The sequence below is a fragment of the Entelurus aequoreus genome, linkage group LG28 (assembly GCF_033978785.1).
Source record: "Entelurus aequoreus isolate RoL-2023_Sb linkage group LG28, RoL_Eaeq_v1.1, whole genome shotgun sequence".
Taxonomy (NCBI): domain Eukaryota; kingdom Metazoa; phylum Chordata; class Actinopteri; order Syngnathiformes; family Syngnathidae; genus Entelurus; species Entelurus aequoreus.
Window position 1 is genome coordinate 3,136,230 of NC_084758.1, and position 19,899 is coordinate 3,156,128.

Genomic DNA, 19,899 nt, shown 5'->3' on the forward strand with positions numbered 1-19,899 from the left:
CGAATACCATATTCCGGCGCCAATTCAAGGAAATACGGTATATTTATGTGTGTATGTGTATGTATGTATTTATGTGTATGTATGTATGTATGTGTGTGTATATATACGTATATGTATATACATTTATATGTATATATATGTGTGTGTATATATATATATATGTATGTATGTATGTATGTATGTATATTATATACATGTATATGTATATATATATATATATATATATATATATGTATGTATGTATGTATGTATGTATGTATGTATGTATGTATGTATGTATGTATGTATGTATGTATGTATGTATGTATGTATGTATGTATGTATGTATGTATTAGTATGTATGTATGTATGTATGTAGTATAAACAAACATGACAAGGTGGTAATGTTTCGTCTTTATAATCAAAGCAACAGAACAATAATGGCAAGCTGAACTGTCAATGTGTGCACACATAAACAAAAGTCCCTTTTGATGTGTCAAAAACGTTTACAAACATGTTGCTACAATAAAAAAAAATACAATTTAAATTAAAATCCAACTCTTTACCTTGCTGTCGGTGAAGGTATGTGGCATGCAAACCACAAGAGGACACCACAAGGCGGAGAGTAATCTAAAACTTTTGTATGTCCAGAAGTTTGCAAAAAGAGGTGTTTGTTACGTAAGTCGAGGTTCCACTGTACAATACTTACATCAATAACACTTTTTATGGCGCAACGAAGTAACTGCTTTAGCAAAGACTGAACTTAGCAGTGGACTACAAATGTGATTGAGTACAACATGTTGGATGTTAAGATGGAGACTTCATTTATCAAGCTTTGTGTTGTGTGGCACAGCCGTGTTACCTCAAAGACTGGGAGATGCACGTCCACTTCAAAATCCACGGGGTTGGCAAGAAGAATCTCCATGGCGACGGCATCGCTCTCTGGTACACAAAAGACAAAGTGCATCCGGTAAGCGCAGCGACGTTCACACTTTGTCCAAGAGCCAACGTTGTCACTCCAATGTATGTCTTCTGTGATACCCAGCTGTGATTTATGCTGTGTTGCTTCCCTTCATTGTTTGAGTGCAACTAATACACTTTCATTCAATCTGGACCGCATTAAAGAAGGTCAAACAAGTTGAATACGTGAAGAAGGTCAAATATGGTAAATAGAAGGTCGTAGAAGTCAATTCAAAGTAAAAGAAGGCAACAAAAAGGTAAATTGAAAGTAAAAGAAGTTAATAAAAGGAGGTTAACAAAAGGTCAAAAATGTAAAAAGAAGCCAGTAAAAGTAGTTAACATGTAAAAAAGGTAAATATAATGTAAAATAAGTTAAATAGAAGGTAAATAACTGTAAAAAGGGTAAATAGAAGGAAAAATCATGTAAATAAAAGGTTAAAAAAGGAATATAGAAGGTACAATGAGGTAATAAAAGCTAAAAAAAAAAAAGAAAGATAAAACAAGGTAAAAGCATATGTTAAAGGTAAATAAAAAGGCAAATAGGAGGTCAATTAAGGTAAATAAACAGGTAAAATAAGTTAAATAGAAAGTAAATAAAAGGTAAATAAATGTAAAAAGGGTAAATAGAAGGTAAAATAACGAAAATAAAAGGTTAAAAAAGTAATATAGAAGGTAAAATGAGGTAATAGAAGCCAAAAAAAAGATAAAACTAGGTAAAATATGTTAAAGCTAAATATAAGGTAAATAAACAAGTAAAATAAGTTAAATTGAAGGTAAATAAAAAGGCAAATGGGAGGTAAAATAAGGTAAATAAACAGGTAAAATAAGTTAAATACAAGGTAAACAAATGTAAAAAGGGTAAATAGAAGGAAAAATTATGTAAATAAAAGGTTAAAAAAAGGAATATAGAAGGTAAAATGAGGTAATAGAAGCTAAAATAAAAAAGATAAAACGAGGTAAAATATGTTAAAGCTAAATATAAGGTAAATAAACAAGTAAAATAAGTTAAATAGAAGGTAAATAAATGTAAAAAGGGTAAATAGAAGGTAAAATGATGAAAATAAAAGGCTAAAAAAGTCATATAGAAGGTAAAATGAGGTAATAGAAGCTAAAAAACAAAGATAAAACAAGGTAAAACGTGTTAAAGGTAAATATAAGGTCAACAAAAAGGCAAATAAGAGGTAAAATAAGGTAAATAAACAGGTAAAATAAGTTAAATAGAAGGTAAATAAATGTAAAAAGGGTAATAGAAGGTAAAATAATGAAAATAAAACGTTAAAAAAAGTAATATAGAAGGTAAAATGAGGTAATAGAAGCTAAAAAAAAGTATAAAACAAGGTAAAATATGTTAAAGGTAAATATAAGGTAAATAAAAAGGCTAATGGGAGGTAAAATAAGGTAAATAAACAGGTAAAATAAGTTAAATAGAAGGTAAATAAATGTAAAAAGGGTAAGTAGAAGGAAAAATCATGTAAATAAAAGGTTAAAAAAGGAATATAGAAGGTAAAATGAGGTAATGGAAGCTAAAAAAAAAAGATAAAACAAGGTAAAATATGTTAAAGGTAAATATAAGGTAAATAAAAAGGCAAATGGGAGGTAAAATAAGGTAAATAAACAGGTAAAATAAGTTAAATAGAAGGTAAATAAAAGGTAAAAAAACCAAAAACTAATACATTAAGAAATTAAATGTATTAAAGGTAAAAGGTCATAGAAGGTAAAGAATGTTAAGGCAAGTAAAATAATATTTTCCCTAAAATACACCCCAATTACAAATCGTTTTTTTAAAGGAACAAAAATAGTTTTTATACTTGCAAATCATTTTCGGAATGGAATAACTTTGTTTTAATACTTGCAAATAGATAAATAAATGCATGTTTTGTTTTTATTTACGAATCCTTTTTTAATTGGAGACATTTTTTATTTTACTTGCAAATCGTTTTTAACTAAAAAAAAAATATTGTTTTTATACTTGCGATTTGTATTTTAATTTGAAGGAAATGTTTGTTTTTAATAGCGAATCGTTTTTAATTCAAGACAATCAAAGTTTTTATACCTGCAAATCATTTTTTAATTGAAGGAAATTGTAATCTTTTACCTGCAAATAGTTTTTTAATTGAATAAAATAGTTTTACTGATGGTAAAATGCGGTTGGTAGAGCAGCCGTGCCAGCAACCTGAGGGTTCCTGGTTTGATCCCCAGCTTCCGCCATCCGAGTCACGTCCGTTGTGTCCTTGAGCAAGACACTTCACCCTTGCCCCTGATGGGTCGTGGTTAGTGCCTTGTGTGTGTGTGTGTGTGTGTGTGTGTGTGTGTGTGTGTGTGTGTGTGTGTGTGTGTGTGTGTGTGTGTGTGTGTGTGTGTGTGTGTGTGTGTGTGTGTGTGTGTGTGTGTGTGTGTGGGTGTGTGTGTGAGAATGTGAACGTGTGTGTGTGTGTGTGTGTGTGTGTGTGTGTGTGTTTGTGTGTGTGTGTGTGTGTGTGTGTGTGTGTGTGTGTGTAAACGTGTGTGTAAACATGTGTGTAAACATGTGTGTAAACATGTGTGAGTGTGTGTATGTGTGTAGACGTGTGAGTGTGTGTCAAAGCGCTTTGAGTACCTTGAAGGTAGAAAAAGTATAAACCATTTACCATTTAATTATGGATCGTTTTTTAGATGAAGAAAAATAGTTTTTTTCCTTACAAAGCGTTTTTCAATTGAATAAATGTATTTTTACTTTTTATACAATTGTTTTTTTTAATTGAGGAAAATTGTTTTATTTGACTTATTAGTTTGTTTTCATTGAAGAACATTTTTTTATGCTTGCCAATCATTTTTTTGAATTGAAGAAAATAGTTTTTGGTTTTTTTAATTGCTGATCGTTTTTTTAATTGAAGAAAATATGTTTTATACTTGCAAATAGCTTTTTTTTTTAAATCGTTTTTTTTAATTTAAAAATCGTTTTTCACTTGAATAAATTGTTTTTTATACTTGCCAATTGTTTTTTTTAAATTGTTTTAACTGTTTTATTTGACTTATTGACTTTTTTTTATTGAACATATTTTTATGCTTGCCAATAATTTTTTTATTGAACAAAATTGTTTGGTTTTTTTTTTACTTGCGAATCGTTTTTTTAATTGAAAAAAATATTTTTTATACTTGCAAATAGCTTCTTTTTTTTTTAAATCGTTTTTTTAATTTAAAAATCGTTTTTCACTTGAATAAATAGTTTTTTTTATACTTGCCAATTGTTTTTTTCATTCAGGAAAATTGTTTTCTTACTTGCGAATAATTTTTTCATTTGCAGATATTTTATTGTTTTACCTGCAAGTGGTTGGCGTGAGTAAAAAACCTTTCTGTGTGTTTGTGGAGTTTTGCCTGTAATTTCCATCCCTCCAAGCTCTAAAAGCCACAAGTAAATGTGGAGTAGTTCCAACATAACTGATTGTGTGGAAAAGTGCTTACGTGCACATAATAAATGATGGAGTTCGAGTGAAGGACTCACGTGTCCTTCATGAGCTCCTCCACTAGGTGGGGCAGCTTGTGTTGCCATGCATGCGACAACCCAGATGTCAGGTGGGGTACATGGTGCTTGCTTGTCTACTTCAATTTGTGACACTCCATTGTCCCGTTGTCCCTGAAGTAGCCACTCTCTACCTGCGCCCTAGGCCCCGTGTTTGGGAACCAGGATCAGTTTCTGGGCCTGGCTATATTTTTGGACACCTTCCGCAACGACCTGCACGGCATGGACGTAAGTGTTTGGCCCTCGCCGCCTCGCCTCTGACCGCCTCCTTTCTCCCGCAGGGCCCGTCTTCTCCGACAACGCGCTCTTCCACGGCCTGGCGGTTTTTATCGATACGTACTCTAACGACGACTCGGCCGACGTGAGTGCCGAACTCGGCTCTCCGTCGTCCGGCTTGCTGACTCGGCTTTTTTTTTACATTTCTTTTTAACGCTCACTTTAAAGCGGCATGTTGACGTCAGGCCGCCATGTTTCCCCCCACGCCCTGTTGTTGTCATGGTGACGCACACACATCCCATGGTCTGCAGTGTGAACGTAGTTTGCGTTCGCTTCTTGTGCTTCCTTTAGATTTATTTTCGTCATTTTTATTGTTTATGATGGATTTGTTTCATGTCTTTATTCTTCATTTTGTCCTAAACAAACAAGCTCCCAGTCAGTCAGCGACTTGACTCATCACCAGGGATGGGTACCCAATTTGCTCACAATCATAAACTCATATTTTCATACTTTTCTTGCAAGCAGTCAAGCAGCACTGAGAGCGCACACAGCCAAACCTCCTGGAAGTAGGGGTGTAACGGTACACAAAAATTTCGGTTCGGTACGTACCTGGGTTTAGAGGTCACGGTTCGGTTCATTTTCGGTACAGTAAGAAAACAACAAAATATACATTTTTGGGTTATTTATTTACCAAATTTGCTAAATCTTCCACCAAAAATATTTTTCTTCTTGGAATATTTGATGTGAAGTAATAGGAACCTTGGATAGGTCAATAATTCATAATAACATGGATTTTTAGGGATGTACGATAATGGCTTTTTGCCGATATTCCGATATTGTCCAACTCTTAATTACCGATACCGATATAAACCGATACGATATATACAGTCGTGGAATCAACACATTATTATGCCTAATTTGGACAACCAGGTACGGTGGAGATAAGGTCCTTTTAAAAAAAATAAAAAAAAATAAAGTAAGATAAATAAATTTTAAAAAAAATTTTGAATAAAAAAGAAAGTAATACAATATAAAAACAGTTACATAGAAACTAGTAATTAATAAATATGAGTAAAATTAACTGTTAAAGGTTAGTACTATTAGTATATATATATATATATATATATATATATATATATATATATATATATATATATATATATATAGGGCTGTAACTAACAATTAATTTGATAATCGATTAATCTGTCGATTATTACTTCGATTCATCGATTAATAATCGGGTAAAAGAGACAAACTACATTTCTATCCTATCCAGTATTTTATTGGGGAAAAAAACAGCATACTGGCACCATACTTATTTTGATTATTGTTTTTCAGCTGTTTGTACATGTTGCAGTTTATAAATAAAGGTTTATTAAAAAAATTTAAAAAAAAATCTTTTAGATCCAACTAATCGATGACTAAATTAATCGGCAACTATTTTAATAATCCATTTTAATCGATTTAATCGATTAGTTGTTGCAGCCCAAATATATATATATATATATATATATATATATATATATATATATATATATATATATATATATATATATATATATATATATATATATATATATATATATATATATATATATATATATATATATATACATATATATATATATATATATATATATATATACAGTCTACCAGGGCAGCTGTGGCTATGAAAGTAGCTTACCACCACCAGGTCTGAATAAATGATGGGTTCTACATGTAAAGCGACTTTGGGTACTTAGAAAAGCGCTATATAAATCCCAAGTATTATATATATATATATATATATATATATATATATATATATATATATATACATATATATATATATATATATATATATATATATATATATATATATATATATATATATATATATATATATATATATATATATATTCCGAGCACAATGATGTCATGTTATCGAGGGGAAAATGCATTTTTAGACAATATGAATTGCCTGAGCGGCTAGGAGACAACGAGAGTAACAAGCGGTAGAAAACGGATTAGAAAGGACAGATTTAAAATAATAATAATTTTAAAAAATGTGTATATATAAATATATATATATATATTAATATTAATTTTATTTATTAATATTAATTTTATTTTTTCCGTAGTTAAAAAAAGTATTTTTTGGACTTCCCGCGGGCCGGATTTTTGACGCTGGTGGGCCGAATCTGGCCCGCGGGCCGTAGTTTGGGGACCCCTGCTCTACAGCACTGCCATCTAGTGTCTTGGAAGATATAACAACTGTACAACATAATAATCTCATTTTTAAACGTTAAATTATACAATTTTACCACCTAGCAACTAACATTCGTTAACACACAAAAGCACAGTAAATTTGCACCGTCGAGTACCAGTACCGGTAAAGTGGTACCGTATTGGTTCCAATGTAAACGATACCCATCCCTAAGAGTCACTGATAACTCCGTGAGAAGGAATACTCACCTAAAAATCAATAAAAACATGGTGTTTGTAGTTGTGGACTGAATGTATTTACAATTTAGGGTTGATTTGCAAAAAAGCCCATATTTGCATGTTATCTGAGAGCTGTTATGATTTGCCACCATGCCATCACCATCTTTTTCTGTCTGCACGCCGTCACCTCTCGTCGCCATAGTTACGCCGCCTTTCTCGCCCTCAGCGCTCCTTCCCGTACATCTCGGCCATGGTGAACAACGGCTCGCTGAGCTACGACCACGGCAGCGACGGACGCACCTCGGAGCTGGGGGGCTGCTCGGCCGACCTGCGCAACAGAAACTTCGACACCTACCTCGCCGTCCGCTACTCCCGAGGACGCCTGACCGTACGTACACACGACAGCTCGACCGTGGACGCCTTGACGCCATGTGGCCGCCCCGCAGGTGATGGTGGACGTGGACGACAAGAACGAGTGGAAGGAGTGCATCGACATCGGAGGCGTGCGTCTTCCCACCGGCTATTTCTTTGGCGCCTCGGCGGCCACCGGCGACCTCTCTGGTGCGTAGCAGCAAGACTTGAACAATGTTCATGTTCACCGTGCAGCCTGGCTCACACACCTCAATGTGGACCAGCTCATGTTTCATACTTTCTCAAAATACTATCACAAAAGAAAATGGAAAAAGGGAGCAAACGTGGTTATTTACATTGTCTTTGCTCAAAAAATGATAATGAATCAAAATCAATGTTATGAATTATTGACCTATTTAAGGCCCCGATTACATCAAATATTCCATTTTTGGGGGGGAAATTTGAGCATATTTGATGTGTCGGCCATAAAAACAACTAAGCTTTCTAGGACAAAAAGGAAATAAAACATCCCAAAAACCCCATAAAAAATAACAAAATATTATTATTCCACAGACAGCTCTGAAGTTGATCTGGAGATTTAAACATTGAAAGTATTGTTGTGTGTGATATCATGTGCGATACAAGCAGCTCTGCAGAGCATTTACTTGTGTGTGATATCATGTGCGATTCAAGCCATCCTGCAGTGTTTACTTGTGTGTGTGATATCATGTGCGATACAAGCCGTCCTGCAGAGTGTTTACTTGTGTGCGTGATATCAAGTGCGATACAAACCTCTCTGCAGAGTGTTTACTCGTCTGTGATATCATGTGCATTACAAGCCGTCCTGCAGAGTGTTTACTTGTGTGTGTGATATCAAGTGCGATACAAACCTCTCTGCAGAGTGTTTACTCTTGTGTGATATCATGTGCATTACAAGCCGTCCTGCAGAGTGTTTACTTGTGTGTGTGATATCAAGTGCGATACAAACCTCTCTGCAGAGTGTTTACTCTTGTGTGATATCATGTGCATTACAAGCCGTCCTGCAGAGTGTTTACTCGTGTGTGATATCATGTGCGATTCAAGCCGTCCTGCAGTGTTTACTTGTGTGTGTGATATCATGTGCGATACAAGCATCCCTGCAGAGCGTTTACTTGTGTGTGATATCATGTGCGATTCAAGCAGCCCTGCAGAGCGTTTACTTGTGTGTGATATCATGCGCGATACAAGCAGCCCTGCAGAGTGTTTACTTGTGTGTGATATCATGTGCGATACAAGCAGCCCTGTAGAGTGTTTACTTGTGTGTGATATCATGTGCGATACAAGCAGCCCTGCAGAGTGTTTACTTGTGTGTGTGATATCATGTGCGATACAAGCATCCCTGCAGAGTGTTTACTTGTGTGTGATATCATGTGCGATACAAGCAGCCCTGTAGAGTGTTTACTTGTGTGTGATATCATGTGCGATACAAGCAGCCCTGTAGAGTGTTTACTTGTGTGTGATATCATGTGCGATACAAGCATCCCTGCAGAGTGTTTACTTGTGTGTGATATGATGTGCAATACAAGCAGTCCTGCAGAGTGTTTACTTGTGTGTGTGATATCATGTGCGATACAAGCAGCCCTGCAGAGTGTTTACTTGTGTGTGATATCAAGTGCGATACAAACCTCTCTGCAGAGTGTTTACTCGTGTGTGATATCATGTGCATTACAAGCCGTCCTGCAGAGTGTTTACTTGTGTGTGTGATATCATGTGCGATACAAGCCGTCCTGCAGAGTGTTTACTTGTATGTGTGATATCAAGTGCGATACAAACCTCTCTGCAGAGTGTTTACTCGTGTGTGATATCATGTGCATTACAAGCCGTCCTGCAGAGTGTTTACTTGTGTGTGTGATATCAAGTGCGATACAAACCTCTCTGCAGAGTGTTTACTCGTGTGTGATATCATGTGCATTACAAGCCGTCCTGCAGAGTGTTTACTTGTGTGTGTGATATCAAGTGCGATACAAACCTCTCTGCAGAGTGTTTACTAGTGTGTGATATCATGTGCATTACAAGCCGTCCTGCAGAGTGTTTACTCGTGTGTGATATCATGTGCGATTCAAGCCGTCCTGCAGTGTTTACTTGTGTGTGTGATATCATGTGCGATACAGGCATCCCTGCAGAGCGTTTACTTGTGTGTGATATCATGTGCGATTCAAGCAGCCCTGCAGAGCGTTTACTTGTGTGTGATATCATGTGCGATTCAAGCAGCCCTGCAGAGCGTTTACTTGTGTGTGTGTGATATCATGTGCGATACAAGCAGCCCTGCAGAGCGTTTACTTGTGTGTGATATCATGCGCGATACAAGCAGCCCTGCAGAGTGTTTACTTGTGTGTGATATGATGTGCGATACAAGCAGTCCTGCAGAGCGTTTACTTGTGTGTGATATCATGTGCGATTCAAGCCGTCCTACAGTGTTTACTTGTGTGTGTGATATCATGTGCGATACAAGCATCCCTGCAGAGTGTTTACTTGTGTGTGATATCATGTGCGATTCAAGCCATCCTGCAGTGTTTACTTGTGTGTGTGATACCATGTGCGATACAAGCCGTCCTGCAGAGTGTTTACTTGTGTGTGTGATATCAAGTGCGATACAAACCTCTCTGCAGAGTGTTTACTCGTGTGTGATATCATGTGCATTACAAGCCGTCCTGCAGAGTGTTTACTTGTGTGTGTGATATCAAGTGCGATACAAACCTCTCTGCAGACTGTTTACTCGTGTGTGATATGTGCGATTCAAGCCGTCCTGCAGTGTTTACTTGTGTGTGTGATATCATGTGCGATACAAGCATCCCTGCAGAGCGTTTACTTGTGTGTGATATCATGTGCGATTCAAGCCGTCCTGCAGTGTTTACTTGTGTGTGTGTGATATCATGTGCGATACAGGCAGCCCTGTAGAGTGTTTACTTGTGTGTGATATCATGTGCGATTCAAGCCGTCCTGCAGTGTTTACTTGTGTGTGTGATATCATGTGCGATACAAGCATCCCTGCAGAGCGTTTACTTGTGTGTGATATCATACGCGATACAAGCAGCTCTGCAGTGTTTACTTGTGTGTGATATCATGTGCAATACAAGCAGTCCTGCAGAGTGTTTACTTGTGTGTGATATCATTTGCGATACACGCAGCGCTGCAGAGTGTTTACTTGCGTGTGATATCATGTGCGATACAAGCGGCCCTGCAGCATGTTTACTTGTGTGGGATATCATGTGCGATACAAGCAGTCCTGCAGCATGTTTACTTGTGTGTGATATCATGTGCGATACAAGCAGTCCTGCAGCATGTTTACTTGTGTGTGATATCATGTGCGATACAAGCAGAGTGTTTACTTGCGTGTGATATGTGCGATACAAGCAGCCCTGCAGCATGTTTACTTGTGTGTGATATCATGTGCGATACAAGCAGTCCTGCAGCATGTTTACTTGTGTGTGATATCATGTGCGATACAAGCAGAGTGTTTACTTGCGTGTGATATCATGTGCGATACAAGCAGCCCTGCAGCATGTTTACTTGTGTGGGATATCATGTGCGATACAAGCAGTCCTGCAGCATGTTTACTTGTGTGTGATATCATGTGCGATACAAGCAGAGTGTTTACTTGTGTGTGATATCATGTGCGATACAAGCAGAGTGTTTACTTGCGTGTGATATCATGTGCGATACAAGCAGCCCTGCAGCATGTTTACTTGTGTGTGATATCATGTGCGATACAAGCAGTCCTGCAGCATGTTTACTTGTGTGTGATATCATGTGCGATACAAGCAGAGTGTTTACTTGCGTGTGATATCATGTGCGATACAAGCAGCCCTGCAGCATGTTTACTTGTGTGGGATATCATGTGCGATACAAGCAGTCCTGCAGCATGTTTACTTGTGTGTGATATCATGTGCGATACAAGCAGAGTGTTTACTTGTACAAAGCTGGACAGACAGTTAACATCTAAATGTCCTCCAATAAACACATCATTTCTTCTATTTGACTAAAATCATTTACAAAAGGTAAACATGCTAGGCTAAAGGCTACCAGGAGATAGCAGCTACGCAACAGCTAAGCACACAATAATAGCACACGAGCTAGACATGCGTAATAATCATTGAACACCAAAACAGCACGTTTGTCAACATAAAGGTCTATCTTTTATAAATGATTGTGATCACTGGATGTCACCAAAAACAATTACCACGCCACTTCAACCTAAAGACAGCGTAAGTCCACTCCAGATGGTTAATACTAAATAGGTTAGTGTTTTCATGTTTGACTCGTTTCACCTGATCAAACCTTTTCTCACATTCCACACTACTAAATAATACAAGTATTTATGATTCCTGCTGATATCACATTACATGGATATATGTATGATTCCTGCTGATATCGTATTACATGAATATATCGAGGTTCCAATGTGGGTATGGTTAGGGAAGTTGTATGCACCCTGTGACACATGGCCATGCTTGATGTTGCAGACAACCATGACATCATCTCCATGAAGCTTTACCAGCTGATGGTAGAACACAGTCCTGAGGAGGAGAACCTGGACTGGACCAAGATCCAGCCCAGCGTCAGCTTCCTCAAGTCGCCCAAAGGTGAACTACACATTTAGTGTTGTTTTATTTGTTTTACTATTTTATTCATTTAAATTGAAAAAATAACATTGAAAAAAAAAAAATAACCATGCACTTTATTTTTTGCTTTTAAACAAAGGAAAACAGACTAAAAAATAAATCATTTTTTTGTTTTTGTTTTTAATTTATTTTTTCAAATACAAAAAAATAATATAAAAACATAACTCATGCGCTTTAATTGATATATTTTTTAATTTATAAAAAATTAATAACTCCAGCGCTTGTATTTTATTATTTGTATGACTATTTAAAAATAAATATATAAATGCTACCCCCCGCGACCCTAACAGGGACAAGCGGTAGAAAATGGATGGATGGATATATAAATGCTTTTAAACAAAAGAAAAAAAGACTAAAAAAGTATTTTTAATTTTTTTAAATACAAAAAAATTATATAAAAACGTAAATAACTCATGCGCTTTAATTTATATAATTTTTTATTTATAAAAAATAACTCTAGCGCTTGTATTTTGTTATTTGTACGCCTATTTAAAAATAAATGTATAAATGCTTTCAAACAAAAGAAAAAAGACTAAAAAAAATGTTTTCTTTGTTTTTATTTTATTTTATTTTTTAAAATACAAAAAAGAATATAAAATACAAATTTGTGTTTTGTTTTTTATAATGTAATTTTTTTTTTAATACAATAACACGTGTTTTTTATTATTTTTTTGTAATCATTTATTTTTTTCGTTTTTTGTGGGAGTATTCATTTTTTCAAATAAAAAATACAAATAAAAAAATAACTTGCACTTTAAAGCAACGTATTTATTTTTTAAATGAAATAAAAATAGTCACGCGCTATTTTATTTTTGGTTTATTTGTATTTTATTTTTTTAATATGTTTTTGAATACAAATTTAAATAACATACTGTGTTTTTTTTATCATATAATTATTAAATAATATAAATATGTTTTAAATAAATAAAATAAGTAACCTCATTTATTTTATTTTTTCCTTTTTTGTTGGGGTATTTATTTTTTCAGATAAAAAAAAGAGAAATAAAAGACAAAAGTTAAAGGTGAAATATGCTTGTGCCCCAGACAACATCGACGACCCGACGGGGAACTTCCGCAGCACGCCGCTGACGGGCTGGAAGGTGTTCCTGCTGCTGCTGTGCGCCCTGCTGGGCATCGTGGTGTGCGGCGTGGTGGGAGCCGTGGTCTTCCAGAAGAGGCAGGAGCGCAACAAGAGGTTCTACTGAGAGACGTCCACCAGGGGGCGCTGGTGACAGAGTGGACAGTTGAAGCACATTTCTTCTTTTTGCCTCGAAAGCTTGTACAGATGTGTTGGTATCCTGGAAGCACTGCTGGGTTTTCTTCTTGTTTTGTTTTTTTTAGGCTCCTTTAGTTGGCAGATTAAACAACATCCTGGTTGCTATGGCAACAGCCTCTCCACCGCTGCCATCCACACTCGTTTTCTTTTCTTTTCTTTGCTGAACTTCCGTGTTTGTTAGTGACGACCACACTCTCAAACTTTGAGTCAAACTCTCTAAAGTCTCCTTTACATCTTGGAAACTTTCTTCCCACAAGATGCCCCAAAAAGATGTTCACGGAATTTGGATGTTGCACCTTTTAATATCTGCAAAAATGTGACTTCTTGCTTCTTTTTTTTAATCAAATGACAAAAACCTTTCTTTGAGGCTAAATTACTTTATTTTCCATAATGTGAACCTTTTTTGTTTGTTGGTCCACAAAGGTGAATAAAGACAAGTTACTGTTTGTGTCTGAGGTGGAATAAAATGTTCTTTTACATTCTTCTTGCCTTGTTCAGCAACATAGCCCCTTCCACAGCAAAATAGCATTGTCTTATTTTGCACTTTCAGTTTCTAGCAAATACTCAGTCAGCACTTTGGGCAAAACTATGGAAGCCTGCTTGTGTCCCCAATAAAAAATACCCCGATGGGAAGTCATAACTATGTGCTAAAAAGTCATCAGGAGGTAAAAGTTTGGAATTATGACATGTTTTTATTTTGAGCTAAAAGTCAACATTATGACATGAAGTAATAAATATGAGATAAAAAAAAAATTGAGAAAAAGTAATTATGAAATAAAATCATAATCAAAATATAAAACGTCAAAATAAGAACAATTCAAATCATGTAATAGGAAAGTTATATGTATTAGATAAAAATAAATTTTAAGATAAAGTCACAATTATGCGATTAAAAATCGAAATTATGAGATAAAAAGTCATAATCAGATAAATCATAATTATGAGATAAGTCAAAATTAGGGGATTAAAAGGTGAAAATTATGATGTAAAATGTCATAATTATGAGATAAAAAGTTGAAATTATGAGATAAAGTGATAATAATGAGATAAAATAGTAATAATTAGTAGATACAAATTTGTGAGATAAAAAGTTGTAATTATGAGATAAAAAAGTCACAATGAGATAAAAGTCAATATTATAAGATAAAATCTAAATCATGTATTAGTAAAATTATATTCATTAGATAAAAAGTAATTTTAAGATAGTCATATTCATGTGATTAAAAAAATCGAATTTATGAGAGAAAAATAAATACTTTTGAGATAAAAAATCGAGATTATGCCCAAAAAATTCAAAATCAGATAAAAAGTCATAATTATGAGATTAAAAAAACACAATTATGATATAAAATGTCATAAATATTGGATAAAACGTCAAAATGATGAGATAAGAAAGTGAGAAATATGAAAGGTCAGAGTTGTAATCATGAGATGAAAAGTTGTAATTGTGAGATAAAAAGTTGTAATCATGAGATAAAAAGTTGTAATGATAAGATAAAAAAGTTGTAGTTTTGAGATAAAAATTTGTAATTATAAGATAAAAAGTTGAAATTATCAAATAAAAAGTTGTACTTATAAGATAAAAAGTTGTAATTATGAGATAAAAAGTTGAAATTGTGAGATAAAAAGTTGTAATTATAAGATAAAGAGTTGTAGTTTTGAGATAAAAAGTTGTAATTATGAGATACAAAGTTGTAATCATGAGATAAAAAGTTGTAATTGTGAGATAAAAAGTTGTAATCATGAGATAAAAAGTTGTAATTATAAGATAAAAAGTTGTAGTTTTGAGATAAAAATGTGTAATTATAAGATAAAAAGTTGAAATTATAAAATAAAAAGTTGTACTTATAAGATATAAAGTTGTAATTATGAGATAAAAAGTTGAAATTGTGAGATAAAAAGTTGTAATTATAAGATAAAGAGTTGTAGTTTTGACATAAAAACTTGTAATTATGAGATACAAAGTTGTAATTATAAGATAAAAAGTTGTAATTATGAGATAAAAAGTTGTGCTTTCATAGATGCGGTCGGCGGCCCGGAGACGGAGGAAGTCAAGGTGAGGTCGGCGGCTAGCACGTCTGCTATCCATCTCAAAGTCCTCCTGGTTGTGTTGCTGTAGTCCGCCGCTAATACACCGATCCCACCTACAACTTTCTTCTTTGCAGTCTTCATTGTTCATTAAACAAATTGCAAAAGATTCACCAACACAGATGTCCAGAATACTGTGGAATTTTGAGATGAAAACAGAGCTGTTTGTATTGGATTCAATGGTGTACCAATACTTCCGGTTCAACCATTGACGTCACGCGCATACGTCATCATACATAGACGTTTTCAACCGGAAGTTTCGCGGGAAATTTAAGATTGTACTTTATAAGTTAACCCGGCCGTATTGGCATGTGTTGCAATGTTAAGATTTCATCATTGATATATAAACTATCAGACTGCGTGGTCGCTAGTAGTGGCTTTCAGTAGGCCTTTAAGAATACAAGCTGGAAGGCTGGAAGGCTGTTGTTCTTTACTCCAAACATCATTTCCATTGTTTTTAAAAACACAATATCTGAAAATGTTAACACATTAGAACTTATAAATAATGGATTGGTATGTTCATAGTAGCACGCTTTGTGTATTATTCTAATGGCCCTTTTTTGGGGTTTAATTATTGGCTCTATGTTTGTTCTATAAACATTTCCCCAAACTTCAACACAATATGTTAAATATGGAAAAATAAAAGAATAATATAACATATGCAGACATTTCTTATTCAGCATGTGTCTTACTTTATAAAGAATAGCAATGGATTTGGATATTTTTCCCTTTATACATTCAATGTGCGGTCTCTAGTCAAAATGGTTGAAAACTACAATTCCCAGAATGCCAAGGTAAAATGTCCGCCAAATGACTGATTGAAGGCACCTGAAAAGGAAGGAGCTTCAGTCAGACTCATTCACCAAACAGGCTGCATGCAAGGAAGAGCAGCAAGATCTACTCCACAAGTTTCTCCAAACACACCAATGGTGGGTGAATATGATGACCATGGGAATGCTTACTTTGATATGCTTAACTTCTTCATTGGCTCACTCAACTATCTTCATTTGTGTGTTTGAAGTGCTGTCTTCAAGTTGAATTACTGCATTGAGCATTGATTGCATACTGTGTTGGACCAGTTTAAAGCAAGTTGTTTAAAGCACATGTAAAAGTTTAAAGCTTAAGTTAAAATGTTAAATGGTTTAAGCTTAAGTCAGAAGGTTTAAAGTCAAAGCTTATGGTTTAATTTAAAGTTAAAAGTACAAAAGATGAATGCAAAGTTAAAGGATAAATTCATGTTTAACTCTTGCTAAAAGTTAAAACATTATGTAGAAAGTTTGAAACGTTATTCAGAGATTTAAAAGCATTTGTAAAACATTGTTTGAAAATAGCTGTGTAATCACATTGTTAACATCTCTGTTTCTGTGGTTTGAAGGTTTACAACCTGATGATGATTATTTGAACATCAACTGAAATGAAACCAACAGTTGGAAAATAAAAAGGTGATCAATTGGAAATCGTGAGTTGTCCGTGCAACTTAACATTAGTGCAATACCTCTATTAGTGCAATATTAGTGCAATATCTCTGTTAGTGCAATATCTCTATTAGTGCAATATTAGTGCAATAACTATATTAGTGCAATTTTAATGCAATATCTCTATTAGTGCAATATTAGTGCAATATCTCTATTAGTTCAATATTAGTGCAATATCTCTATTAGTTCAATATTAGTGCAATATCTCTATTAGTTCAATATTAGTGCAATATCTCTATTAGTGCAATATTAGTGCAATATCTCTATTAGTTCAATATTAGTGCAATATCTCTATTAGTGCAATATCTCTATTAGTGCAATATTAGTGCAATAACTATTAGTGCAATTTTAGTGCAATAACTCTATTAGTGCAATATCTTTATTAGTTCATTAGTGCAATATCTCTATTAGTGCAATATTAGTGCAATATCTCTTAGTGCAATATTAGTGCAATATCTCTATTAGTGCAATATTAGTGCAATATCTCTATTAGTGCAATATTAGTGCAATATCTCTATTAGTGCAATATCTCTATTAGTGCAATATTAGTGCACTAACAGAGATAGTGCAATGTTAGAGATATTGCACTAATAGTGCAATATCTCTAACATTGCACTAATAGTGCAATATCTCTATTAGTGCAATATCTCTAACATTGCACTAATAGAGATATTGCACTAATAGTGCAATATCTCTATTAGTGCAATATCTCTATTAGTGCAATAACTATTAGTGCAATTTTAGTGCAATATCTTTATTAGTTCATTAGTGCAATATCTCTATTAGTGCAATATTAGTGCAATATCTCTTAGTGCAATATTAGTGCAATATCTCTATTAGTGCAATATTAGTGCAATATCTCTATTAGTGCAATATTAGTGCAATATCTCTATTAGTGCAATATCTCTATTAGTGCAATATTAGTGCACTAACAGAGATAGTGCAATATCTCTAACATTGCACTAATAGTGCAATATCTCTATTAGTGCAATATCTCTAACATTGCACTAATAGAGATATTGCACTAATAGTGCAATATCTCTATTAGTGCAATATCTCTATTAGTGCAATATTAGTGCAATAACTATTAGTGCAATTTTAGTGCAATAACTCTATTAGTGCAATATTAGTGCAATATCTTTATTAGTTCAATATTAGTGCAATATCTCTATTAGTGCAGTATTAGTGCAATATCTCTTAGTGCAATATTAGTGCAATATCTCTATTAGTGCAATATTAGTGCAATATCTCTATTAGTGCAATATTAGTGCAATATCTCTATTAGTGCAATATTAGTGCAATATCTCTATTAGTGCACTAACAGAGATAGTGCAATATCTCTAACATTGCACTAATAGTGCAATATCTCTAACATTGCACTAATAGTGCAATATCTCTAACATTGCACTAATAGTGCAATATCTCTAACATTGCACTAATGGTGCAATATCTCTAACATTGCACTAATGGTGCAATATCTCTAACATTGCACTAATGGTGCAATATCTCTAACATTGCACTAATAGTGCAATATCTCTAACATTGCACTAATAGTGCAATATCTCTATTAGTGCAATATCTCTAACATTGCACTAATAGAGATATTGCACTATTAGTGCAATATCTCTATTAGTGCAATATCTCTAACATTGCACTAATAGAGATATTGCACTATTAGTGCAATATCTCTGTTAGTGCAATATCTCTATTAGTGATTTGAAAGAAACTAAACTGTTCCTTAGTCTCTGACCAGACAGGAAGTGGATCAACTGGACCTGCCTGGTCCACAGGGACTCCAAACTGACCAGTAAGATGACTCGACCGCTCCATTGCTGGTGTCCTGCACAGGCACACCTTCACCCCTCCACGCCTTCACACCTCTACACCTCCACACAGGGCGGGTGCACATTACACCAGTTTTAAAGTCGCTGCTGTGACTCCCCAGTCCGCTTCGGGGTGGATTTTACAGTTCTGTCGCAGCTGAAGATGTTGTTGTGGCTTGTGCAGCCCTTTGAGACATTTGTGATTAAGGGCTAAATAAGTCAACTTTGATATTTAGTTTTTAATTGCGCCTTTTTTTTTCTATCTGACGTGCTTTTACTGCATCAACCCTCATGGATCCTGAAGTCTTCTGGCACTGGCCTTTTATCTCCACCAAATACCAGAAGAAAGACCCAGGGTGAGGCGGCATGTAGCCAGTACGGCCCCCTGCTGTGGAACAGCCTGCCAGAGAGCCTAAAGGACTGCAGAGAGCGTTGACATTTAAAAAAAATAAAAAAATAAAATGCCAGAGACACCTTTTTAATCAGACTTTTTACTAATCATTTTAAACTTGTTTTTTTTATGTTTTATTTTTTTATTATTATTACTATTATTCCCTCTGTTACATTTGTATTAACTTATTTGTATTTTATTTTTACATATATTTTGTCATGTTTTCATACTATTTGGTGTTAATTTGAGTTTTTCTCCAGTGTGGACGCCTCAAAGGTGGTGTTTTTCCCTCGTGTGTGTGTGAGAAATAGATAGATATAGCAGGTATATAATATTTTTTATGCATTCCACCAAAATTTCCTCACGTTTTATTTGATTGCTCTATTATATTCATTGTCACTTTTATTTTGTAAATTTTTCAGCAAATAGTTCGTTTTGGGGCGCATTTGTCATTTTATTTTGAAGTCCTACCTTCTTCCGGAAGTGACGTCGTCGTCCTTCTTTGCTGTTGAAGACATGTAGAGGAGGTGAGCCTTTTTCTCTGCTGTCGTGTTTTAAAGAGAATGTAACTGTGAAACGAGGTTATAATGTACTCTTGTGCTGCTAATGTTGATATGTTCATGTACATTTGTTTTGCTCAGAGTTTGAGTGTTTGAGCAAACTTTTTGCTAGCGTACTGTTAGCTAGCACTTGTTACTCACAGTGGCTGCGGCATTCCTTTGAAGTTTTCCCTCCATTTTAGACTGCTGTGCTGTG

At 34.6% G+C, this 19,899-nt stretch overlaps 1 protein-coding gene across 1 annotated transcript in view; it reads left to right on the forward strand.

Moving 5' to 3' along the window:
• Positions 1–13,821, forward strand: part of lman2 (lectin, mannose-binding 2) — a 20,806-nt gene extending 6,985 nt beyond the window's left edge. The window contains exons 3-9 of the mRNA XM_062039630.1: positions 833–949; position 1,341; positions 4,720–4,799; positions 7,305–7,466; positions 7,525–7,639; positions 11,932–12,051; positions 13,135–13,821. Coding sequence (XP_061895614.1) covers positions 833–949; position 1,341; positions 4,720–4,799; positions 7,305–7,466; positions 7,525–7,639; positions 11,932–12,051; positions 13,135–13,295 — 756 coding nt within the window. The 3' untranslated portion in view covers positions 13,296–13,821. The remainder of the gene's footprint in view (positions 1–832; positions 950–1,340; positions 1,342–4,719; positions 4,800–7,304; positions 7,467–7,524; positions 7,640–11,931; positions 12,052–13,134) is intronic.
• Positions 13,822–19,899: the final 6,078 nt, after the last annotated feature.